This window comes from Muntiacus reevesi, chromosome 2 (assembly GCF_963930625.1).
Source record: "Muntiacus reevesi chromosome 2, mMunRee1.1, whole genome shotgun sequence".
NCBI classification, from domain to species: Eukaryota; Metazoa; Chordata; class Mammalia; order Artiodactyla; family Cervidae; genus Muntiacus; species Muntiacus reevesi.
The window spans coordinates 203,681,414-203,707,402 of NC_089250.1; the positions used below are offsets into that span (position 1 = coordinate 203,681,414).

General features: G+C 49.1%; 1 protein-coding gene across 2 annotated transcripts in view; it reads right to left on the reverse strand.

Annotated features, from left to right (window-relative positions):
• GSG1L (GSG1 like) overlaps positions 1-25,989 on the reverse strand; it is a 247,528-nt gene that overhangs the window by 35,773 nt on the left and 185,766 nt on the right. For both annotated transcript variants that reach the window (XM_065920332.1, XM_065920331.1), the window contains one exon: positions 5,594-5,705. In XM_065920332.1, the coding sequence (XP_065776404.1) occupies positions 5,594-5,705 (112 nt within the window). The remainder of the gene's footprint in view (positions 1-5,593; positions 5,706-25,989) is intronic.

Below are 25,989 nucleotides of genomic sequence, written 5' to 3' on the forward strand. Positions count from 1 at the left end.
GACAAAATGCAAAACAAAAGTAGAAAGTGATCCTAGCTTTCCATTCTCCCATCATCATCAGGAAATGTTGACATTCCAAGCAAGGGTCACACACTCCAATTCCTGCAGGGTCAGGCAGATGATCAAACAAGGAAAGTGTGGATAAGGTAAGGCAACAGAGGGCAGTGGGGACTGGGGTAAAGTGGAGAGCAGGTGATTCATCTAAAGGGGCAGCCTCTACTCAGCTGAAGCTGCCCGCTGCCATGAGGCAATGTGGCTTAGGCACAGACATATCTTCTAATAGTCAAGAGAAGCCAGAAACCTGGATTTTTATGTCAAATTCTTACGAATCTGAATTTTAGAAATAAATGCAATTTTTAATAATACAACACTGTGGCAGGTCAAACAAATATCTACAGGCTGGGTTCAGCCCTGGGCTGCATGTAACGTGTGCCCAGCACACAGAAACTATTGATCTGGACTCTTGCCCTGTCTGAGCTTGTGTCCTCATCCCGCAGGTGGGCATGGCAACCCCTCCAAGTGGGGGTCAATGGCAGGAATGAACAGCTCGGGGTTTGTCCCGCCGTGCTGAGGACAAAGGAGGTGCTGACCGACCTTGTCCTCATTCACCCCCTCCCCAAGCCAAGCAGCTGCCTGCGTCCCCTACGACCCCAGTCCCCAGGGGCTTGCCTTGGCACTGTCACAGGAGGGCCTGCAGAGAGTTAAGACAAAGAGCTGAAAAAAGTAGCAGGCAGGAGAGCTGGAGGGCCTGGGGCACAGGGCAGGGATGGGATTCTTCAGCTTAATGTGCGTGAGGGGGTAGACTCCGGGAGGGGAGTCGGGGAGTAAGGAGAAGGTGCAGTCAGGGCTGGATCTCGAGGAAACACTAAAGTCCTGGGAACCAAGTCTGGGGACACTGGAGAGAACAGAGTGCAAGGGATTGCCTGCATGCCCACCAGATGCCCTCCTCTTGGACATCTGGATCACGTGCCTCTCAAAAAGCCAGCATGGCATTATCAAAGGCCCCCGTGTCATTATCACCATTTATAATCACTGCCACTTACAGAGCACTTCTGGTGTCTAAGCACTCTGAGAGCTGGGTGCCACCTGGTGCTTACAAGGACGCCATCAGATCCGCAGTATTATGATCCCTGCTCTAGAGAGGAAGACGCTGAGACTCAGGGAAGATGGGGCACTTGCCTTTCATAACAAAACACGCACTGAGCACCTTCTCTGTGCTAATGCCCCCTCCCCCGCCCCGAGCCACACCTCCTGGGATTCCTGCTTTGTGCAGCCCTTCATCCTTGCCTCTGGCCCCAATCCCTTGCTCTTGACCATCAGAACACAGCAGAAGTGACACTGAGTGATTTCTGAGGCAGGCTCAGAAAATACACTTGCAGCTTCCATTTGAATCTCTGAGAATGTTTGCTCTTGGGACACTCTCCAGGGACCCTGCCACCACGCCTGAGAAGCTGGTCCCGCTGACAGCCTGAGCTAAGCTCCCAGCGCCAGCCAGCAAAGTGAGGACGGAACCCAGGCTGGCGGACGTCCAGCCACAGAAGCTTCACCTTCCTGGGCAGACGTGGCTCTCGAAAGCTGGTCCCCAAGATCGGTTGAGCTCCTCAGAAGTGCCAGACTACAAGCCCAGGGGTTATTCCACCCCAGCTGGGCCAGGAGACAGAGGCTGGCGCTGTCTCACCATGGAGCTGGCCTCCTCCCTGGTGGGGGGTAGGGGCAGAATTTTGACAAATGGCCTCACACATATTAAACAAGCGAGATGACACTGCACGGCCTTGGCAAGGCCCCAGATGCAAGGGATGAAAAATGGGGCTGATCCATCTTGCGGGTCTTGGTGACAAGGAGAAATGGATCAGCCCTAATAGGGGCCGCAGGCTGGGGCCTGGCCTTAAATAAGTTAAATGGGAATTGGGTGCCCCCCAGGAGGCCAGCCCAGGGGGAGCTGAGGAACAGGACAGGAGGTCTGACTTCCAGAGGAAGAAGGGTTCCTGTGGCCGACACAGCAGGCTGGGCTCCCCGCCAGGTTGGAGGGCCAGCAGATGCTGGAAAGAGAGGCCCATGGGGGGAGGAGATTCTGAATCCTGGGCAAGTGACCCAACCTTTCTGAGTCTCAGCATCTACATATACAACAGGGGGTTATTGTGAGTGTTAAATTTCATGTCACTATCGGTAACATTAGGAAAACTAGTGTTTCCAGAGCACTTACCTGTGTCATGCACTAAATACACATGATCTCTCTATTACCCCATCCCCAGAGCAAGCATCTTTTAATTTCAGGGCTGCAGTCACCATCCACAATGATTTTGGAGCCCAATAAAATAAAATCTGCCACTGTTTCCATTTTTTTCCCCTGTCTATTTGCCATGAAGTGATGGAACCAGATGCCATGATCTTAGTTTTTGAATGTTGAGTTTTAAGTCAGCTTTTTCATTCTCCTCTTTCACCTTCCTCAAGGGGCTCTTTAGTTCCTCTTCACTTTCTACCATTAGAGTGGTATCATCTGCGTATCTGAGGTTGTTGATATTCCACGTGGCACTAGTGGTAAAGAATCCGCTTGCCAATGTAGGAGATGCAAGAGTTGCAGGTTCAATCCCTGGGTCGGGAAGATCCCCTGTAGAAGGGAATGGCAACCCACACCAGTATTCTTGCCTGAGAAATCTCATGGACAGAGAAACCTGGTGGGCTACGGTCTGTGAGGTCACAGAGTCGGACATGACTGAGCTCACACACACACACACACACACACACACACACACACACACTCCAGAATATAGATGTTGAGACCGTAGACTGCAGAGCCAGACTGTCTGGGTTCAAATCCCAGCTCTACCCCTCACAAGCTGGATTACCTTGGACAGGCTACTTAAGTTCCCTGTGCCTCAGTTTCCCCTCCATGAACCACCTGCTCACACACTGTTGTGAAGTTCCCTACTGCTGATCCCCTACAACTGTTGTACTTAAAGGGATCGGGGTCTGTGTTGGCCAGTCAAGGTCCCTTTAAGGCAGCGCTCCCCAACCTTCTTGGCACCAGGGACTGGTTTTGTGGAAGACAATTTTTCCACGGACCGGGAAGTAGGGGGATGGTTTGGGGGTGATTCACGTGTATTACATTTATTGTGCACTTTATTTCCAATATTATTACATCAGCCCCACCTCAGATCATCAGGCATTAGATCCCAGGACTTGGGGACTTCTGCTTTAAGGCACAGGCCTCTAGCTTTAAGAGGGCAGGGCCAAGCAGAGAGTGGGAAGGGGCAGAAATACAGCACGAGTCCCCATGGGTCCTAGTCACAGCCCTTTCTGCTCTGTTCTGACCATCTCTACCAGGGATGCACTCTCACCGCCGAGTCTTTGCACCTGCCATCCCCTTGTCCAGCAGCTACCTTATTCCCTCCTCCACCAGCTTGTCTGACCAGATTCTCCCCTGAGGACCCTCCCCAAGAGAAGCTGGGTCAGGGACACCTTCTTGTGCTTCCATGGCTGTCTGTGATTCCCCCCAACCACCCAAACAGCACAGCATGGTTCAGTGGATAGCGTGTCTACCTGCTGTACTCCTGTTACAACGCTGTCTCAGCCACTGCTGAACCCTCAGTAGCTAGGAGCCCCAGCACCAGCTGCCCCTGAGTAAGTGCTCACTCCGCTAATGTGTTAAATGCCTGAGTGGATGAAGCGTCCCTAAGCTCCAAAACCAGACCACGGATCCCCTGTGGAACAGACTATGGTCACTTGTCTTTCCAGGGCACAGTCCTCCTTTAGATAATAGCTCACCCCACTCATGCCCCACCTCCAGTTTCCCATTAGAGGATCTCTCCTCCCTCTCTCTGTCCAACAGTGTGGTTGGGGCAACTCCACCCACTGCACCACGTGACTCAGGCCAGACCAATTAGAACAATCCCCTCGGGGTGTAAATCATTGGTTGCAGTATGGTCAGGTGACTTAAGTTAATCCAATGGAAGTTATATCCAGGATTTTGGCTGGCAATACTGAAAAGAGGCCATCTCTCTTCTGGTATTGCTACATTTGTAACATGTAAGCCTAGAATTAGTTTTCCTCAGGTGGCGCTAGAGGTAAAGAACCTGCCTGCCCCTGCAGGAGAGGTAAGAGATCCCTGGGTTGGGAAGATCCCCTGGAGGATGGCATGGCAACCCACTCCAGTATTTTTGCCTGAAGAATCCCATGGACAGAGAAGCCAGGCGAGCTACAGCCCATAGGGTCACAGAGTCATACACGACTGAAGTCACAGCACAGCATGCAAGCCTAGAACTGGTGACCAAATTGGTGACCAAATTTGCTATCGCCTGGGGAAAAGTTGTGTATGAGTAGAGCTGACACAAAGAGAATGGGGTCAGAAGTGGGGAGAGAATGACTGGGTTCCTGATCAATCACATGACCACCTGGATCCAGCTGTGCCTGAAGGAGACATCTGGTAGCCCACTTACGATCTGTTCCACTCACTCACCACTTAGGAGTGTTGGACTCATTCCTTGTTCCAGAAGAATGGCCCAGCTGAGACAATCAGCTCATGACATTCCCTGAGCCATGGTGATGATTCAGAAGAGAGAAAATGACCTAAGTTGAGCTCATCAGAGGGAGGGTATGGGGGACGTCAGTGAAGGTTAGGGAAAGAGCCCTTTCTCCTCCTGTATGTGAAGGAAGGAGCACCAGCCTCAAACGAGCTTTCTCAGCACCAGGAGCGAAGCCCACCCAGGGACAGAGTCAACACAGGGAGTGAGCAACACTCAGGTGACCACAGAGGAAGAAAACTCAGCTCCGATGACATCAGCAACTCTGGATCAAACGTTCCCTGAAGTCCACGCCAAGCTGTGCTTTCCATTTACAGGAACCAATGTGTTCCCTTATTGACTGGACTGAGGTGGGTGGGTTTTCCTGTTACAATCCATTCCCCCCATACCCCACAACTACCAACCTGGACTTTTCAGTTCCATGAACTAATACACTCCTCTTGTTTACTTAGGCCTGGGATTCCATCACTCCCAAGCCAAACAATCCTGAGTCTGCCTTTATTTCTTACACCACGCGAGGTGCTGGTCCCTGCTCCCTGCATCCAGCGCCCTTCACTAGGCTCTTGACAGCTTCTGTCTCTACTTCCAGAGCAGCCTCTAAGGCAGAGGCTGGCCAACTGTCTCCGTAAAGGGCCAGATAGTAAATATTTTAGGCTCAGTGGGCCATTCAGCCTCTGTCATAGCTGCTCAGTTCTGCTACTCTAGACTGCAAGCAGCTGTAGACAATATGTAAACAATAAGCCTGGCTATATCCCAATAAAACTTTATTTATGGACACTGAAATCTGAATGTTCCAGAGTTTTCGCATGTCACAAAATATTCTTCTTCTCTTGATTCATGTTCAAGTATTTAAAAATGTAAAAATCATCCTTAGTTGCAGAAAAACAGGGCTGGTTTTGGCCCAGGGACTAGAGTTTGCCAACCTCAGTTCTAGGATCACAAAGCATCTTTGGACTCGGAGCTTCCCCGCTTCCCCTCCCTGAGTCCCACCTTCCTCTGTTTCCCAACTGAATTAGCCACTAAAGTCCCAGAATTTTCAGGGCTCTGGTGTCTGAGAGTCAAAAGCCACTTACCAGAAGGACCACCCGTAGTCCCAGGAATGGGGTCTCCAGTCTTCAGGGCCGAGGCTCACAGTGACCTGGAACACCTGCGTGTACATCATGTGGGCTACCATTCCCAGGAGGCCTGTGAGGGGGGAGCAGGACAAGGTGTCAGGAAGCAAGGCGGAGCTTTGTCTACCCACCACAGGCCTGTTAGTGCTGGGGAGAGCATGAACCCCCCACACAAGGGCAGCCGGCGGGACCAGAGCACAGAAGATCAGAGGGCAGTGGTTTTCTAAGCCCACCAAGAAATTTGGAGAAATTTAAGCAAGAGAGACACGGAATCAGGTCTGTTTCTGGATAGGCAGTTTTTCTGTTAGGGACCAGATAAGTCAATATTTTAGGCTCTGTGGGTTAGGCCATGTGATCTCTATTGCAACTATTCAACTCTACTGTATTAGCACAAAGGAGCCATAGACAGTACACAAAGGGATGAACATGACTTTGTGCCAATAAAACTTTATTTACAAAAGCAAGTGTTGGGCCAGGTTTAGCCCATGGGCCAGAGTTTGCTGATACCTGTGTTAGAAGGTCATTTGGGAGAAACTGCTTAGAGAATGTTTATCAAACTGTAGGTCTTGATGCAGTAGACAAGTGGATTGTAAAATAAACTTCATGGATTGCAACCAGTATTTTAAAAAACTATTGGAATGGAATAGGAATATCTGATAACATCAAATATAGCAGGAGTAAATATTGCTTTGTGAAACTTTCAGTTCTATACACGTGTGTCTGTGTGTGTAGTGATTGTAATTATGAAATGTTTTTCTGTGGTTCATATCAAAAATTTCAGGACCTACTGGCTGGGAGAACTTTGATTCCAAAGGATCTGAGTGGGAATCTTTTGCTAACATGTGGCCCTGGGTAAGGTGCCTCACTCCTCTGAGCCTCAAGTCTTTCAACCCTAAGGTGAAGATTATGACAGATTCGGTGAAAAATGACTGAAATGAAGGAAGGCAGCCTCCATGTCTGCTGCCTAGCAGGCATGCAATTGATACAGTTACTAGGATTATTATAACCCAGGGGACATTGTACTGTGTGGACCATGGCATCTGGAGCCCTGTGGGTGCCACAGTGTGTGGCTAACTGGCACAGACCTAATTTTAAGATGGAGTGATACAGTATTGATGAGAAGGGAAGGGGTAGATGACAAGAGGAAGGAAGGAAACCAATAATGCATGTGTACCTACTGTGTGCCAGGCACTTGTCAGAATCTTTCACCTCCATTATAATCTTTCACAACAACCATCTGAAGTAAGTAAGGTGATGTGGGCCATGTACTGTTGTTCAGGTTGTCCACTGCACAATTCCATAGGGCTCCATTCACATCAAAGTCTAGGTGCATGCCACTCTCTGAAGTCAAAGCAAAACCACACCTCTAATACAGTAGTCCTGAATGTGATTATTCCCATTTCACAGGTGAGAAAACAGAAGCTCAGAGTGGTCAAGTCTGTCCCAGGTCACAAAGAGAGTAAATGGCTTAGTTGTGACTGGGGCCCAGATCTAAATGCCCTTAAAGCCAGGGCTCTTCCCAAGCTGCCAAGAAGGCATCTCTCCTCCTCTTGTTGCCCCAGTCACCCTTTTCCCTCTGATATAAGAGAAGAGATGGAAATAAGGAGAGGAGTAGAGATAAGAAAAGACAGAAGTAAAGAGGAAGTAAGGCTCTGAGACCTGAAACCAGACTTAGGGGCAGGAGTGAGGGTGAAGGTGGACATCCTGTGTTCCTACGGTGTGAAGGTAAAAAATTTTTTTTGCTGCCTGGCATGCAGGGTCTTAGTTCCCCAATCATGGATCAAACCTGTGCCCCCTGCAAATGGAAGCATGGAGTCTTAACCACTGGATTGCCAGGGAAGGCCCCTGAAGGTAAAGGTTTAACAACAGGTTCTCTGAAGACAGAGAGAAAAATAAAGAAGCTATGATTTGTAGTGTTTGCCAGTTTCCATGGTGTGAATAATCCCACTGTGGTCAGTTTCAAGCTACCAAGGTGATGTCACTGAAAGCGGAGCAGAGAAAAGATGTGCATGGTTGGGGCTTGGGGGTTGAGCCAGCAGGATCCAACACATCTGTCTCCTTGCAGTTACCTCACCCCAGGCCCCCTGGAGACAGAGGACTCACAGCTGGCTGCCCTTATCTCTGGGCTGAGGCCAGCCTCTCATGGACCTCTGGCCTCAGATAAGGGGTGCTCTCCAGGGCTGGTGAGGTGCATTTGAGCCAGGAAATCTAGGGAGGGGGTGATTGTGACAGGTGCTGAGGCCCCCAAAGACTCCTAAAGGCTCAGCCTGCCCCAGGCTGTCTGCCAGGCTTAGACCTCATACTCAGTCATGCCCCAGCAAAGGTAGGCTAGAAACCTCTCCAGTCCCCTCTGCCTTGGCTCTCTCTGTTGGAAGGAAACAAGGATTGAGTCATATGGATATTTTCTTTTTGTTTTTTTGTTTGTTTATTTATTTTTGGCTGTGCTGGGTCTTTGTTGCTGCATGCAGGCTCTCTCCAGTTGCACCAAGCAGAGGCTACTCTTCAGTGGGTGTGTGTGGGCTTCTCTTTGCTGTGGTTCCTCTTGTTGAGGAGCACAAGCGCTAGAGTATGCAGGCTTCAGTAGTTGCAGTATATGGCCTTGGTTGTGGTAGGTCTGCAGGCTCTAGAGCATAGGCTCAGTAGTTGGGGTGCAGGGGCTCAGCTGCCCCGAGGCACGTGAGATCTCAGTTCAGGATGGAAACCTGAGCTCCCTACACTGGCAGACCGTATGCCTAACGACCTCACCACCAGGGAAGTCCCTCTTATTTTTCTTTACCTGACACAATTCTTAGTGAACTTCCAAAAAGTACATAAGACATACCTTATTCTTTGGAACTGATGCATAAGATTCCTTGATAACGATATATCATGTTTTATTTATCCAATCAGTTGACACTATTTATTTCCAGGTTTTTTGCTCCCTAAGCAATGCTACAAGGAACACGCTTCTACAAGTTTCTTTGTGCAGGCAACCAAGTATTTCTCCAGCATGAAAAATAAGAGGAAGTGCCTGGTCATAAACGCCTTGTACGTCTTAAATTTTGATCAATGTCAGTGAACTGCTCACTCGAGAAGCAGAACCTTGTGGAACTTCTGCCAGCTGTGAGAGCCCTCAACCAAATCCTCACCAATACTTCATATTATAAAACATTACAAATCGTATCCATGGCATGGTGAAAAATAACACCTCAACATTGTTTCAAATTTTACATTTCCCTCATGACTAGTAAGCTTGGACATTTTTCATGTGTTTATTAACCATTTGTATTTCTTATTCTATGATTGTATCCTTTGTCAATTTCCTTTTTTAAAAAAAATCTTTCTCTTTATCAATTGATGGAAGTTCTTTATGTCTTCTGGATACTAATCCTATTTGTTACATCAACTCCAGTTTACCGTTTGTCTTTTCTCATGTATAGCACATCTTTTTTTTAATTAATAGGTTTTATTTTTTAGAGCAGTTTTAAGTTTACAGAGAAAGGATCAGAAAATAGAGAGTTCCAGAGTTCCCAAATCCCGCCTCTCTCTTCCCCCACAGTTTCTCCTATGATTAACATCTTTCAATAGTGTGTATGTTTGTTACAGCTGATGAGACAGTAGTGATACATTGCTGTGCTTAGATGCTAGGTCGCGTCCAACTCTTTGTGACCCCATGGACTGCAGCCTGCCAGGCTCCTCTGTCCATGGGGATTCTCCAGGCAAGCATACTGGAGTGGGTTGCCATGCCCTCCTCCAGGGGAACTTCCCAACCCAGGGATGGAACCAAGATCTCCTGAGTTGCCGGTGGATTCTTTCCTGACTGATCCACCAGGGAAGCCCAAGGATGCTGGAGTGGAGAGCCTATCCCTTCTCCAGGGGATCTTCCTGACCCAGTTACCGAACCAGGGTCTCCTGCATGGCAGGCAGATTCTTTACCAGCTGAGCTACCAGGGGAGCCCCGGTAATACATTATTACTAACGAAATCCATCGTTTACATTAGGGTTCATTCTCTAGAGTGTTGTACAGTCTGTGGATTTTGACAAAGGCAAAGTGACATGCATTCACCATTGTGCCCAATAGTTATGACCCTAAAAATCCCCTATGCTCCACCTGGCCATCCCTCCCTCCTTAAACCCCGGCAACCGGTGATCTTTTTACTGTCTCCGTAGCTTGGGTGCTTTCAGAATGTCATAGAGTTGGAGTCACACAGTATGTAGCCTTTTCTGATTGGCTTCTCTCACTTAACAATATGGATTTAAGGTTCCTCCATGTCTTTCCTGGCTTGATTACACTTTTCCTTTTATTCCTGAATAATATTGCACTGTATGGATGTATCACAGGTTATTTACTCATTCATTACTGAAGGACTTCTTAGTCACTTCCAAGTTTTGACAATTATGAATAAAGCTGTTTTTGTCATCTATTTTGATTATTTATTATAGTCAAAGTTAGCAGTCTTTTGATGTTTAGTTTTTGCTTCCTGTGTCTACTTTAAGAAAATCAACACTCTCCTTTATTTTTCTGACATACTTACAGATATTTATGTTGATTCATCTGGACTTTATCTTGGTAAGCAGTGTGAGACAAGGATATAACTTTATTTTTTTTAATGAGTAGTTAATTGCTTTGAACCCTTATGGAACAAACTGTTCTTTACCCACTGATTTTATTTTATAATTTTATTTCTGAGTAGTTAAAAAAAATTAATTAACTCTCATTGGAGTATAGTTGCTTTACAATGTCGTGTTAGTTCCTCCTGTATAGCAAAGTGAGTCAACTCTGCACAGACATATATCCCCACTGACTTTATTTTTTTTTTTAGTAGTTTTTTTTTCTTTTTTTTTTTTAATTTTTATTAGTTGGAGGCTAATTACTTCACAACATTGCAATGGGTTTTGTCATACATTGACATGAATCAGCCATGGAGTTACATGTATTCCCCACATGTAACCCCACTGACTTTAAATCATGATTTTGTACCACATTCCAAGTCTCACATGACATGTCTACTCCTAACTCATCATTCTGTTCCATGAATTTCTTTGTTCCTGTGTCAATGCCACCCTGTTTTAGTCACTATAACTTCCGGTGGAGTCTCTTGGCTAGAAGGACAGGTCTCTGTTCCTTTTGGCCCATTGCTCACTCCCTCCAGAGATGCTACCCTACCCAGAACCTTGCTTCCCAGATGGTGCTAATGGTAAAGAATCCCCCTGCCAAGGCAGGAGACATGGGTTCGATCCCTGGGTTGGGAAGATCCCCTGGAATAGGAAATAGCAACCCACTCCAGCATTCTTGCCTGGAGAATCCCATGGACAGAGAAACCGGGCAGGCTGCAGTCCATAGGGTCACAGAGTCACGCAGGACTGAAGCAACATAGCGCACACACACACATTCTTGCTCCCTCTGTGGGGCTCTGACCCATTCCTTAGCTCCATCCCAACCCCACCCCCTGCCCCAGTCTCTTTCTGAGGGCTGGACCTTGCTCTCCAAACCCTCAGCTGTTGTAACTGCTTCAGTTTCTTCCTCACCATGCCAGTCCAGATGCTCTCTGAGTTATCTGACCTGTCAATGCCTTGCTTTTCTGATCTATAAAGTGGGGATAGTAGCAGACATAGGCAATGTCAGAAAGCATCCACTAATGAAGGAAAATATTCATGAGAACAACTACTCCATATACTAGAACAGTGGGGACATAAGAGTATTTTAACACAAAAACTACCAACCAGACCCAGAAGCTGAACCCAGCCTGTTGACAGAATAATCAATTTTCCAAATTGTTACTTTAGAAATGCATTGATTTCTCAATTGAATTCCATTTATTCCCAAATATGAAAGCCCATGCTTTAAGAAAATTCAATAAATGAAGCGTACAAATCATTCAAAGATAGGTTGGTGAGATTTTCTGATTGCATTCTAAAGACCCTGCTTAAAAAACTGGGCCCTCGATCAAGTTTCAGGAAGCATGTTTGTTCTGTGAAGTGTGATCCACCGACATCTGCTGTAAGAATCTTCAGCAAGAGGAATTGTTTCTAATTCATTCTGAGTTAAAAAGTGACTTTCTGTCGAGTTACGGCACCTCCTATAAATTAGCGGCAACTAAATGAACGTGGCTTTCTCTGCTGCGACTGCTGCTTCCTGGCGTGGGCCCACACCAGGAAACTCGCAGCTGTAAATCTCTCATCCTGTGGTTTCTCCCAACTCCTGACACCATAAATGGAATTTCCAACCAGGGTGATGAAGCAGGCATGGCTCCCCCCTGCCCCCCTGGGAGACCTGGGAGAGCAATGGGGTGGGGGATACTGGCCAAGGGCTCAGAGCTGGGCTGAGTGTGGTGCCATCCAGAACCCAAGACAAAAAGAGCTGCCATGATCCCCAGCCCACCCTCCACTGATCAGACCGAGGAAGCCGAATTCTGTTGTCAAGGCCAAGAGGGGCTGGTATGGGGCCAGAATAAAGAGACAGGTCGGGAGAGTCAGATCCCTGGGTTGGGAAGATCCCCTGGAGGAGGGCACAGCAACCCACTCCAGTATTCTTGCGTGGAGAATCCCCATGGACAGAGGAGCCTGGCGGGCTACAGTCCATGGGGTCGCAAAGAGTTAAGACATGACTGAAGTGACTTAGCACGCACGGAGGGTCAGGAGGCAAACCCAGAGTAAAGCAGGAGTGGAACAAGGGAGACGGAGGACCTGGTTTCCGGCTCTGTCTCTTACCAGCTGTGTGACCTTGATGACCTCATCTGTCTGTGCCTCAGTTTCCTCAGCTGTAATAAGGGGATAATAACAACTACCTCAGTGGCTCAGAGGTAAAGAATCTGCCTGCCTTTGCAGGAGACTCAGAAGACTCGGGTTTGATCCCTGAGTTGGGAAGTCCTCTGGAATGGGAAATGGCAACCCACTCCAGTATTCTTGCCTGGAGAATCCCAGGGACAGAGGAGCCTGTTGGGCTACCGTCCATGGGGTTGCAAAGAGTCAGACACGAGTGAGCAATTGAGCATGCATGCATGGTTTACACAATAAAGCAAGCACTTAGAATAGTGTTTGGCTCATAATAAGCCTGAACGAATAAGTGCTTGGAACTCGCTATGTAGGCTCCTTGACTGTACCCTAGTCCAGGGTCCAGGTCTGTTTTGCTCTCCAGTGACTCCCCAGCACCAAGCCCAGGGCCTAGCACATAGGAAGTGTGCCACACGTGTTTGTTAAATGAATGGCTGGCTGTTAAATAAAGGGCTGGCCGGTATAAAGGTTTAGGGTCTGGGATACACTAGGACAGGGCCAGATTTGAAAACTCTGGAGAGCAAATTGTCTACAGACATGAATAAATGTCAGACTCATCATCTGCTTATTTATTATTCATTCATTCACTCAGTCATCGAATATTTATCCATGCTTTTCATATGCCAAGCATTATTCCTGGGGACATGGTGGGGGGAACCCTGCTCTCAGGGTCTCAGCTTCTAGTAGAGAGATCCACACAACAAGCACATTGATTAACAAGAAAACATCAGACAATGAAGAGTGAGAAAGAAAATAGGGCAAATGCCGGGGGCTTTCCAGAGTGGGTGGTCAGGGAGAGCCTCTCCCAGGAGGTGACTCAAATCAGCAGAGATTTGAGCATGGAACTGGAGGCAGCCACATGGAGGTCTGGGGAAGAGCATTCCAGACACAAGGAGTGACTGGCTGGGGCAAAGGCTTGAAGGCAGCAGAGCCTGACCCTCAGCAGCAGAGTGGGAAAGGGACATGGGGTTGGGGGAATGAAAGAGGGGTTAGGAAGGCAGGCAAGAACTAGAACATTGTAGATCACGGTGGGGAGTCTGGCTTTCTTCTAAGTACACCGGGATGCCATTGTAGAGGGTTGAAGCAGGGGTCTAATTTACATTTTAGATCATTTTGGTTGCAGTGTGAAGACAGATGAAGTAAGTGGGGGTAGAGAAGAGAGGCCAAGGCCCAGCTGTTGCTGCTTGAACTAAAAGTTGTTGCCAGCTCCCGGGCAGGTTTTGAGGGTGGATTACTCAGGACCTGCTGATAAGCTGGTGTGGAGGGCCAGAGCTACCCAGAGATTGGGAGGACCGTGGGGGTTGGATTTGGGCAATTGGATGGATGATGGTGCCAATCACGAAAATGAAGAAGATGGTGGGAGGAAGATGCCTAGGTGAGTCAAACCCCACTTGGGCCATGTTAATTTGAAATGCCTATATTAAATCCAAGCTGAGACATCATACCAGCAGTTGGGTGTACAAGTTTGAGGCCTGGGAAACAGAGGTGAAGATTTAAATGCATGTGTCACTGTATATGGACGTGGGCCTACAAGAGACAACCTGGGCTCAGATGGTAGGGAGAGCAGAGAAACGTCAAGAACGGGGCCAATGTCCAGTGCTGAGCAGGATAGGCAGGGCCAGCAGAGGAGAGTGAGGACCAGAGACTGGAAAAGAAAGAAAAGAAAGTGAAGTTGCTCAGTCGTGTCTGACTCTTTGCAGCCCCATGGACTGTAACCTACCAGGCTCCTCCGTCCGTCCATGGGATTTTCCAGGCAAGAGTACTGGCGTGGGTTGCCATTGAAAACCAGAGGCAGCACTGCCAAGGCCCGGAGAAGGACGCACACTGAGGAGGAGGAAGCAGTTTGTTAGGTCAGAGGTGAAGACCCGGAAGTGATCACTGGATTTGCCAACATGGAGGCCATGGGGGCAGATGCTCCATGGAACAGGCTGAGAAGAAGAAAGAAAACAGCCAGACAGAGAAAAGACGTGCAAACTCGCTGCATGGAGAAGCAAAAAGACGGGGTGATAGCAGAGGGTTCCTGAAGAGGGGAGATACAGAATGTTCCCACATTTACCCAGAGCGTTCCGAGTAGACAGGGGAAGCCTGAGAGCACAGATGAGCCAGACAGCAATAGAAACCAGGGAAAGAGAAGGCTCTGGAAGACAAAGGAGCTGGCTTTTCAAAAATCAGGTTTATTTATTTTTGACTGCACTGAGTCTTCCTTGCCGCGTGCAGGCTTTCTCTAGTTGCGGAAAGCAGGGGCCACTCCCTAGTTGAGTGCGGTGTGCGGGCTTCTCATTGTGGCAGTTTCCCTTGTTGTAGAGCATGGGCCCTAGAGCTTGTGGGCTCCAGTGGTTAGCTTCGTGGCATGTGGGAACTTCCCAGATCAGGGATCGAACCCGTGTCCCCTGCATTGCAAGGCGAATTCTTATCCATTGCGCCACCAAGAAGTCCTGGAGCTGGCTTTTGAAGGAAGCTGGGACTCCTAGCACAAGGGAAGGAGAAGGCCAGCAGGTCCCAGTACAGGGTTGGCTCTGCTTCTCCCTCTCTCCCAGGAGCCCAGGCCACCAGCTGAGAGCGAGACAGCAGATGGAGGGGAGGTTTGAGGAACCAGGAGACAGTGTGAAACGGTCCTTTCAGAGCATGGGAAACGCAGACAAACCATGGCAGTGCGTGTGGCCAGCGGGGCAGTGCTGTTTGCCTGTGACACTTGTGCTCAGGAATTTAAAATGTGGCTGCGGGTAGCGGATGGGGATAGGAGTCAGCCTGACCATGTGGAGTTGTCCCTCCCGGGTCTGGAGGACACACAGGTGGGCCAAGCCATGATGTCTCCTCTGGGTAAGGATACAGAGCAACAATGTCCAGCTGACTTCCAGACCTCCTCTTGCCTCCAGCCTCCCTCTCTTTCATAGGGTTTGGATGTACGATGCTAGTGACATGCTCCATTTAATTGGGATATCAGAGGGATCCGCTGATGAATTAATTTTTAATAGAGCGTACCATTAAAGGCGCTGTCCAAGTTATTACTCAGAACACTCGGGGAATGTTCATGTCTAAACAAATATTCTGTGTACGTGGGCCCTGATCTGGCCTTGCCAATATCTTGGGTATATCATGTCAGAGATGTAAGACAGAGGGGCCACTGGGGACCTGGAAGAAGCTGAAATCAGATGAGGTGGGGCAGGAAGGTAGTAAAGAGAAACCCCTGCAAGGGCAGCCCAATTTTTAGTCATTAGCCACTGAGCATGTATTGAGCACCTGCCGTGTTCCAGGCCACCTTCTAACTGGGGAAATATGATGGGGGATCAGTGACCTGGCTTTCAACCGCTCGCAGGGAGGAGAGAAACTGGGGATGACTGTGCGGCAGGGCAGTCACAGGGGGAAGGCTGGGGGCCTACAGGAACCCGAGCTGGGGCTCTGAGACCAAGTTTGGGGGTCAGGAAAGGCTTCTAGAGGGGGTGACATCCAAGCAGAGAAGAAGTGGGAGGGTGGACCAGGCAGTTGGAGCAGCTCTGGCCAAGCCCACAGGCATCGTAGCTTGGTGGGGCCGTAATGAGCCGTTAGGTAGGGCGTGTGGGTGGAGAGAGCACTGCTGGAGGCGTAAACAAGATACCGCGTAGAAAGTTTTGAAGCCATGCTGGGAGTTCGGGCTTTCTCCTGAGAGCAATGGGCAGGAATTGCATAATTGTAAGTTCGGGGGTGAGAACTAGGCAGCCTTCCCCCCCCCCCCGTTTCTTTTTTTAGATTAATTTATTTAATTGGGGGATAATTATACAACATTGTGATGGTTTTTGCCATACATCAACATGAATCGGCCATAGATATACATGTATTCCCCCCCGTATCCTGAAACCCCCTCCCACCTCCCTGCCCACCCTATCCCTCTAGCCTGCTCTTGCCACTGATGGAAGGCAGATTGGCAAGAAGGTGGGAGGCAGGGGGGTCCTGGAGGGGCAGCTGCAGTGAGAGGATGAGGCCAGGAGGAGGGTACTGAGCAGGGGGCGGGGTGGGCAGGTGTCTGGAGGAGTCACATCTGGCACTGCGGAGATGGATGGAGTCCCAGCAAAGCCTCGGGCCCTGGAGAACCCTGACTCAGGAAAGAGAACGGAGTGGGAGAAGCTGGTGGGACTGACCCGATTAACATCAGCCGTATAACATCCTCCCGTGGAAAGAAAACTTGGAGAGGCCAAAGGTTTTATTTCTGACACCAATCAACCCGGAGGCAGACAGAAAAAGAAACCCCTTATCTGTGCACATCTAAAACATCCAGATGTTTGTCCTGATGGGGGCTAAAGGCTGACTCTCCCTCCTGCCCTTTGGCTCGGGGAGGACCTCATACCCGGCCTGCCTGCACTTAAAACCATCCCGGAGAAGCTGAGCTGATGCTATGTTTAAAGCTGCCCAGATCTATTTTTAAAGAACAGGCTATTTTTAGATACTCTCTGGAGAACCCGCAGCCTCTCTTGATAGCATATTTCAGGGTTTAAAAAGTTCCTCCTTACACATAACCTAAATCTTTCCAGCGCCAATTTAAGCTAATTTCTTGCTCTGCCCTCCGAGGACAAGGGGGATGGGGGTGAGCCGGTTGGCATCTTACTGAGAAGAACCTTCCCAGAGCTTGGCAATTACCGAGCCACCCCTCAACTCTGTCATCTGGCACTAGATCATTCCAATTATTCTGCCCTTGCTCCTGTGGTCTCCTTCTAGGCCCCCCGAGTCATTAGCATCACTCCTGTTTGGATTCTGCCCATTTCTCTATTTGCCCTTTAAAGTGAAGTGGCCCAAATCAGAGCTGGCATTTAAGGAGGGATCAAGGTGGCGCTAAGGATCAAGGTAAAGAACCCTCCTGCCAATGCAGGAGACATAAAAGATGTGGGTTCGATCCCTTGGTCGGGAAGATGCCCTGGAGGAGGGCATGGCAACCCACTCCAGTATTCTTGCCTGGAGAATCCCATGGACAGAGGAGCCTGGCAGGCTACAGTCCATGGGGTCGCACAGAGTTGGACATGACTGAAGCGACTTAGCACACACACACATGAGGTTTATTGAATCCCCACCAGCCTCTGTCATCCAGCTACCCCCATCCAGCCTCGAGAGAACGAGTGGGCTCAGACAGCCCAGCCCCGAGGTGGGGGTCTAGAATGAGTCCAGAGGCCACGCCCAGTTCTTGGTGAGTCTTGGTGTTTGGGAAAATACTGGCTGAAATCACCCACCCCGTGGCCAGGGTGGCCAGGCACCACAGTAACCACTTGCATGAGTTACTTTATGACAGAAAATCCTGGGAAGGAACACAGAACTAACAAATCACCACCAACTGGAAGAATTTGGGAAAGATCAAAAGGAGAGAGGAGATATCAGTCCACATGTCGCCCGAGAATCCTCCTCACCAGAATCCATCTTGGCTGAGCAATGCCGCACCACCTGGAAGGACCCTGAGTCAGAACAACTGGCCACAGACAACCCGGATCTCATCACCGTAAAACCCAAGATGGTGGGCCACGTGGCCGAGCAGTTCTCCTGGGCTCCCTGACCCTCCTGCTCTCCACCAGCGCCTCTTCCCAGTACAGTCTCTGGCTTTGTCAGCATGTGTGTCTCCTCGGACAATTTATTTCTGAGTGTTAGACAAGAGCCCACTCTTGGGCCCTGGAAGGGGTTGCCTTTCCTGCAGTAGGTTCAGACACCCCTGTCCCCCAGGTGAGAGTCTAGAATGAGTCCAGAGGCCATGCCCCCAGTGGATCTTGGGGTTGTTGTTACTGTTGCTGAGGTGCTCAATCGTGTCCAACTCTGCAACCCCATGGACTGCGGCACGCCAGGCCTCCCTGTCCTTCACAATCTCCGAGAGTTTGTGCCAGAGATTCATGTCCATGGAATCGGTGATGCCATCCGACCATCTAATCCTCTGTTGTCCCCTTCTCCTCCTGCCTTCAATCTTTCCCAGCATCAGGGTCTTTTCCAATGAGTCGGCTCTTCCCACCTGGTGACCCAGGGCAATTTGGTGGTGGGTGACCTTTTTTTGTATTAGTGGATATGTCCCCACACCCTCCTTCATTTGGGTAACTAGACATAAGACCTCCATGGCCTTGGCTGTCACAGAGGACTGAGAACACAAAAATCAAACCCCTGGCTTTGAGGATTTCTAAAGCCTACATGCACGTGTTCCATGAAAAGGTTTAGAAGCATATATGATCATGTAGAGCTAGTTTCTCCCCCCTCCACCTGGAGACCAGGTAAAGTTATGTGTCTGGAGGAAGTGGGAAGAAGAGGAGGAGAAAGAGAGGATAGTGGATCCCAGTGAAACAGGAGGGAAACAAACTGGCAGGACACAACCTTTGAAACAATGATTTAGCCCAAGGACACATCTCAGAACGAACTGGTTCCAAATTGGGAAAGGAGTACATAAAGGATGGATATTGTCACCCGGTTTATTTAACTTACATGCAGAGTACATCATACAAAATACTGGGCTGGATGAAGCACAAGCTGGAATCAAGATTGCCTGGAGAAATATCAGTAACCTCAGATACACAAATGACACCACCCTTATGGCAGAAAGTGAAGAAGAACTAAAGACCCACCTGATGAAATTGAAAGAGGAGAGTGGAAAAGCTGGCTTAAAACTCAACATTCAAAAACGAAGATCATGGCATCTGGTCCCATCACTTCATGGCAAATAGATGGGGTAACAATAGAAACAGTGACAGACTTTATTTTCTTGGGCTCCAAAATCACTGCAGATAGTGACTGCAGCCATGAAACTAAAAGACACTTGCTCCTTGGAAGAAAAGCTATGGCCAACCTAGACAGCATATTAAAAAGCAGAGACATTACTTTGCCAATAAAGGTCCATCTAGTCAAAGTTATGGTTTTTCCAATAGTCATGTATGGATGTGAGAGCTGGACCATAAAGAAAGGAGAGTGCCGAAGAACTGATGCTTTTGAACTGTGATGTTGGAGAAGACTCTTGAGGGTCCTGTGGACTGCAAGGAAGTCAAACCAGTCCATCCTAAAGGAAATCAAACCTGACTGTTCATTGGAAGGACTGATGTTGAAGCTAAAGCTCCAATACTTTGGCCACCTGATGCAAAAAACTGACTCATTAGAAAAGACCCTGGTGCTGGGAAAGATTGAAGGTGGGAGGAAAAGGGGATGACAGAGGATGAAATGGTTGGATGACAAGCTCTGAGAGCTGGAGATGGACCGGGAAGCCTGGTGTGCTGCAGTCCATGGGGTTGCAAAGAGTAGGACACAAATGAGCTACTGAACTGAACTGAAAAGTGAAAGTGAAAGTCACTCAGTCATATCCACTTCTTTGTGACCTCATGGACTATAGAGTCCATGGAATTCTCCAGACCAGAATACTGAACTGAGTAGACCATTCCCTTCTCAGAGGATCTTCCCAACCCAGGGATCGAACCCAGGTCTCCCTGCATTGTAGGCAGATTCTTTACCAGCTGAGCCACCACAGAAGCCCAAGAATACTGGAGGGGGTAGCCTATCCCTTCTCCAGCAGATCTTTCTGACCCAGGAATCAAACTGGGGTCCCCTGCATTGCAGGTGGATTCTTTACCAGCTGAGCAACGAGGGAAACCCTGAACTAAAGGACACAACATAAACCAATTAGAACCAAATAGGTCCAAGATGGCAGACTAGTCGCCTTCCACAAGACCTTGAGTCTCAGGACATGTTCACTGTAACAAATCAGCAAGCTAAAGGACACACCCACAGGTACCATGCTAGTTCCAAGGCTGACCACAAAGGTCAAAAAGTGGGTGGTAGCTCAACTCCTGGAAATCTCCACCTCTTACCTGAAATAGTTGGAGTAACCCTCCCACTCATTAGCCTATGAAATTACCCAGCCCCAAAACTAAACACCCCAGATTTAGAGGCCAGATTTCGAGACCTTCTAAGATGGCCCACACTGTGTGTGTGAAGCGTGTTTCTCTCTACATAAATCCACTTCTTACGCACCACTTTGTCTCTCACTGAATTCTTTCTGTGATGAGACACCAAGAACCTGAGCTTCATTAAGTCCTGAAAGCAGGTTTGTCATCTCAGTTAGAAGACCATGGCTTTGGGCCAGGTTTGAGTCCCGGACATGTGGGTTCAAGTACCAAACTGAGGTCCACAGTTTCACCAGGAGAGAATGGATTCACTGATGCAGACATGAGCAGGGCAGCCCCAGGGGTCCCAGCCTCCACCTCATCCCTGGGAGCACATGGGAGTGAATTGGCCTCCACAAAGGCTCTTGTGCCCTTCTAAGTGGACAGGGGACATCCTGGGTGTTGATCCATGTGCTCATAGACAAGGCCAGCAATCCTATTCAGAATGAGTGCCATCAGCCTGGATACCAGCCCTTGACTCCCGTATGACTATTCACGTGGACAACCCCACTGTGGCAGCCTTGGATGCTCTTAAGATCCCCGAGAAGGAAGGCAGGCCCTGTGGCCTAGAGGATAATGGTGGGAGGAAGAGGAGAAAGTCTGGCCTGTGCTTGAGGGGCTCTCAGTAAAGCCCGCTGGGACCCTCACACAGAGATCCAGGCAGAGACGGGAGGCCTCCTTCACAGGTCCAAGCCACGGTCCTGCCCCCTCCCCACCTTCTCCCACATCTCCACCTGGAAATCCACACGCCACAGCATGTGGTCTTGACATTCTATCTACACCTTGGACTTGGACCGCCTCTGTAAGGAATAGCCTTGACTCTGTATAACCGAGCAGAACCCTGTGGGCCTCCTGGGCATGAAAGCCTTTCTGTGTCCCCCATTTGTTATAGGAAAAGAATTCACTCACCCTCCATGACTCTTCCTGAGTCCCAAGGGGCAGGTTCAAACAGTTGTTAACTAGGGAAGGGACAGAGGCAGAGACATGGGAGGAAAAACCAAGAAACAATAGTGCGGGGACTTCCCTGGAGGTACAGTGGATAAGAGTCTGCCTGCCAATGCAGGAGACAGGGGTTCGATCCGTGGCCTGGGAAGAGTCCACATGGTGTGGAGCAACTAAGCCTGTGCGCCCTAACTACTAAGCCAACACTTAAAGCCCACGAGCTACAACTACTGAGCCTACAAGCCACAACTACTGAGTTTTCATGCTACAACTACTGAAGCCCGTGGTCCTAGAGCCTGTGCTTTGCAAAAGTCATCTCAATAAGAAGCCCAGATACTGCAACAAAAAGTAGCCCCTGATTGCCGCAGCGAGAGAAAATCCGCCTGCAGCAACAAAGACCCAGCACAACCAAAAATAAAATAAAGAATTAATTAATTTTAGAAAAAACATAGTGCATCCTTGGGGCAGGGTCCTGCTCCCCGAACAAGGGATACACATGACAATATCTTCAAATTGTTCTGCAGATACTGAAACCCTTACCAAGTGGGAGAACTTAACTGAACACTGCCCACAAGCACATAGACTCTAGACAGGCTGGAACCAGAAGGTTGATGACACTGACTCCCACTTAAACGCACCACCGACCAATCAGAAGAATGTCCATGAGCTGACCACGCCCTGCTCCTTGACACTCTCAGACTCTTCACAGCCCCCCTTCCAGGTCAGGACACACAGTTCTGAGGGCACATAGCCCCCTGTGACCCCCTTTGCCTGGCAAAACAATGCAGCCGTTCTTTACTACTTCACCCAAAACTCCGTCTCCAAGATTTAATTTGGTGTCAGGGGACAGAGGCTGGATTTGGCTTCACCTGGGCATAATGTTCCTGGCCCTATCTGCTATGTGGCACCTTCCCAGAGGCTCCCAGCCAGTCCCTCCTGCAGCCTCCAGGCCCTGCTGCTAACCAGAGATGCCCCGGCACTTAGAGCAGGATCTCAGAGAGATGGGAGCAAGGAGCAGATTACAGGGCAGAGAGGACATCCATGGTGGACAGCCTGCTCAAGCCTGTTCACCTCTCCACCCACTAGATACAATGGCTGACAGTGAGAGGGATCACGTCAAGGATTGCCCAAGCCAGGACACCTATGAGATGAAAGGGGACAATCGGGATATGGACTCTTGACAGTGATAGCAGATAAATGAATGAGGGAATGAGCCCCCATCTCTCCAGGGGTCCCCCTTGGCCCCTAACCTTTTCCAAGGACTTTCCTTCTGCCAGGGACTTTTTGCACCTGTTGTCTCTCTGATGGGTGCAGAGTCCTCTTGGGGTGTCCCTCTCACAAGTGAGAACAAAAGTGGGGCCAAGGAGAGATTACATGCCTGACACACCAAGGGGACTCTGGGAGTAGAAGCCACAACACTTTTTGCCCAAGTTTCCTCCCTTCTTCCTTCCTTTCCTTCCATCCTTTCTTCCTTCCTTCTGTCCTTCCTTCCATCCTTCCCTCCTCCCTCCTTCCACACATAACGACTGAGCACCTGCTCCAAACCAGCACTGTGCTAGGGACGGAAGAAAGATAGAAATGAGACCGATATGGTGCCTGCCTGCTTGAAGGTCTGGCTGGGGAAAGAGACACACGCCGCAAACAACTGCCAAGGATCAGAGTGTTGGGAGGTGGGAGGGGCAGGGGCTAGAGGAGCTGATGGCTGGGGTCCTCTGCCCTGGGGGTCAGGGCAGGATTCTCCGGGGTGGATGTTCCAGCTGAGCCTGAAGGATGAGGCGCAACTAACCAGGTCAGAGCTGCCCGAGTATGGGGCACACCTCCCTGGGGTGCTCAAGCTTATTTTAGATCAGGAGCTCTAAGTCTCAGCACTATTGGTATCTGGGGCCAGATAACCCTTTGCTGAGGGGTGAGCGCCTCTGTGCACTGCAGGATCTTTATCCACCGGATGCCAGGAGCAGTCACCTCCCGCCTCCCCTAGTCGTGACCATCCCACATGTCCCCAGATGTTACCAAGTGGCCCTGGGGGTCTGGGGAAGGTCTGAGAGGGCCAAGTTACCCCTGGGGTGAGACCACTATTTTAGATGCTACATAAACATCTTTACAATGGTAATGTTTTTATTTTTACAGATTTACAGTTTCTTTCTATTTATTGCAAAAGACACTGACTTTTAGTCCCAATAGTGATCGGAAGCCTCCTTTCTGAATAAATTTAAATTTCAAAAAGAGTGATATAGAGGGAAAAAAATGCTAAGTAACAGTACAAGGATGTGACTACCTATAGTCATGGAGGAAGAATGCACAGGCCTGAGGGGTAAGAAATAGAGTCAGGGACTTCCCTGGTGGTCCTGTGGCTAGGACTCCATGCTCCCAGTGCAAGGGGCCTGGGTTCGATCCCTGGTCAGGGAACTAAAGATTCCATGTGTGTGTGTTAAGTTGCTTCAGTTGTGTCCAGTTCTTTGCAGCCCATGGACCCTAGCCCGCCAGGCTCCCCCTTATCCATGGAATTCTCCAGGCAAGAATACTGGAGTGGGTTGCCATGCCCTTCCAGGGGATCTTCCCAACCCAGGGATCGAACCTGGGTATCCAGCATTGCAGGCAGATTCTTTACTGTCTGAGCCACCGGGGAATCCCATGAAAGGCATTAGGGGCCCTGAAATGGATGGGGGCAGGGCCAGCATACTGGCCAGTCCTATCTCAATGTCCTCTGGGGCACATGCTCACAGGGCCACTGGGCAGAACCCCTCCCTTTGGCTTTTTTCTTTCTTTTTTTTATTTTGGCCATATCACACGACATGCAGGATCTTAGCTCCCCGACCAGGAACTTGAACCCACACCCCTACACTGGAAGCATGGAGTCTAAACTACTGGACCACCAGGGAAGTCCCAGTTTTGTTTTGTTTTTTTCTTTTTCTGCTCTTGACTCTATCTCCCTCTTTCTGTTTCCTTCTGTTTCTGCCTTTGACTCTCATATGTCTGGTTGTCTCTCTCTCCCACTCACTTTCTCACTGTCCCGGGAATATCTAGTTACATGTGTTCAAGTCACAAGCAGGAATATTCACTGTACTTGGGTTTCACCTCCCCCTCAGCACAGAGTGACCAGAGACCATCATAAGCAGCCTCAAGAACATTCCTCCCAGAGCTCCCCTTCCATCCCTCTGTCGAATTAACTGAAATGCAAATCTGATTCTTCTGGTCAGTGAGATCTTAAGTGCTCTGAGCTTCCAACCTCCCCATACTGAAGCTGTGATGCCATCCAATTAGTTTCATTGCCCAGGAAGCCACTTTCGTGCTAGGAAAGGGAGACGCCTTCCTGTAAAACCTCTAGGGAACAAAATCTCCGCTCAGCCCTTCCCTTCCCTGGGGACTCTACAGCGTGTAAAGCACTCAACTAGCCCACATCTCATGTCGTCCTTACCTCATCCCAGGAAGGCGAGGCTTGGTGAGGCCTCACCCAGGGTAACACAGCATGAAAGAAGTGTGAGTCCAGGTCTTCCCAACTCCATCCAGATGTGTTACCATCCCGTCACAGCCCTTTCCATTCATTCCTTCAGTCAATAAATATTTATTAAGCACTTCCTGTGTACCAGGCTCTCTTCGTGGTTCCGGATATAAAGGAGTATGTCATACAGAGTGAAGGAAGTCAGAGAAAAACAAATGGCCTATTTTGTACGTATATGTGGAATCTAAAAAAAAATGATATAGATGATCTTATTTGCAAAGCAGAAATAGAAACGCAGAAATAGAGAACAAGTGTATGGACATCAAGGGAGGAAAAGGGACGTGGGATGAATTGGGAGTTTGGAATTGACATATATCCACTACTATACATAAGCTAACTAATGAGAACCTACTGTACGGCACAGACTACTCTACTCTGCTCCGTGGTGACCTAAGTTGGAAGGAACTCCAAAGAAGAGAAGATATCTGTATTCGTATAGCTGATGCACTTTGCTGAAGTAGAAACTAACACAACACAGTAAAGCAAATATAACCCAATAAATTTTTTTTTAGAAGACAAGCATGATCCCTGCTCTCACGGAGCTGATAGCTTCATGAAGGAAGACAGAAAAGAAACATAGATGCCTATTCAAAATTCAGAGTTCAGAACATGCTGTGAAGGTAAAGAGGGGGCACGAGAAAAAAAGGGGTTTGGGAGGGGCTTCCAGGATGGCCCTAGGGGTAATGGGTGATGGGGTAGTAAGTCTGGTCAAGGAAGTCAAGGTGGGCATGTCCAACAAAGTGACATTTAAGCTGAGACCTGAATTTTTTTTTTTAATTTATTTTATATTGGAGTATAGACAATTAACTTAGGGCTTCCCCAGGTGGCACAGTGGTAAAGAATCCACCTGCCAATTCAGGAGATGCAGAAGACACGGGTTAGATCCCTGGGTCGGGAAGATCCCTGGAAATTTCCAGGGACAGAGGAGTCTGGCCAGCTACTGTCCATGGGGTCGCAAAAAACTGGACACGACTGAGCAACTGAACATGCACACACAGCCAGTTAACAACGTTGTGATAGTTTCAGGTGCAGAGCATAGTGACTCACGCATTCATCAAGGCCTGAAATTTTTGAAGATTTGGGGAATACAGGCCCAGGGGTAGATGAGGGCAAGCACAGAGGCCCTGAGGTAGAAGGAAGCCACTTTCCTTGGTTCAGGAGGCCAGGAGGGTGGGAGCCTCGTCTGTGACTGCAGGGAGGTGGGCTTATGTGCTATATGGAGGTGGGGGCAGGGCACTGGTGGCCCCCTCAGAAGTGATGCTGGCTCAGGGAACCTCTCCCCAGGCCCCTTTCCTGACTAG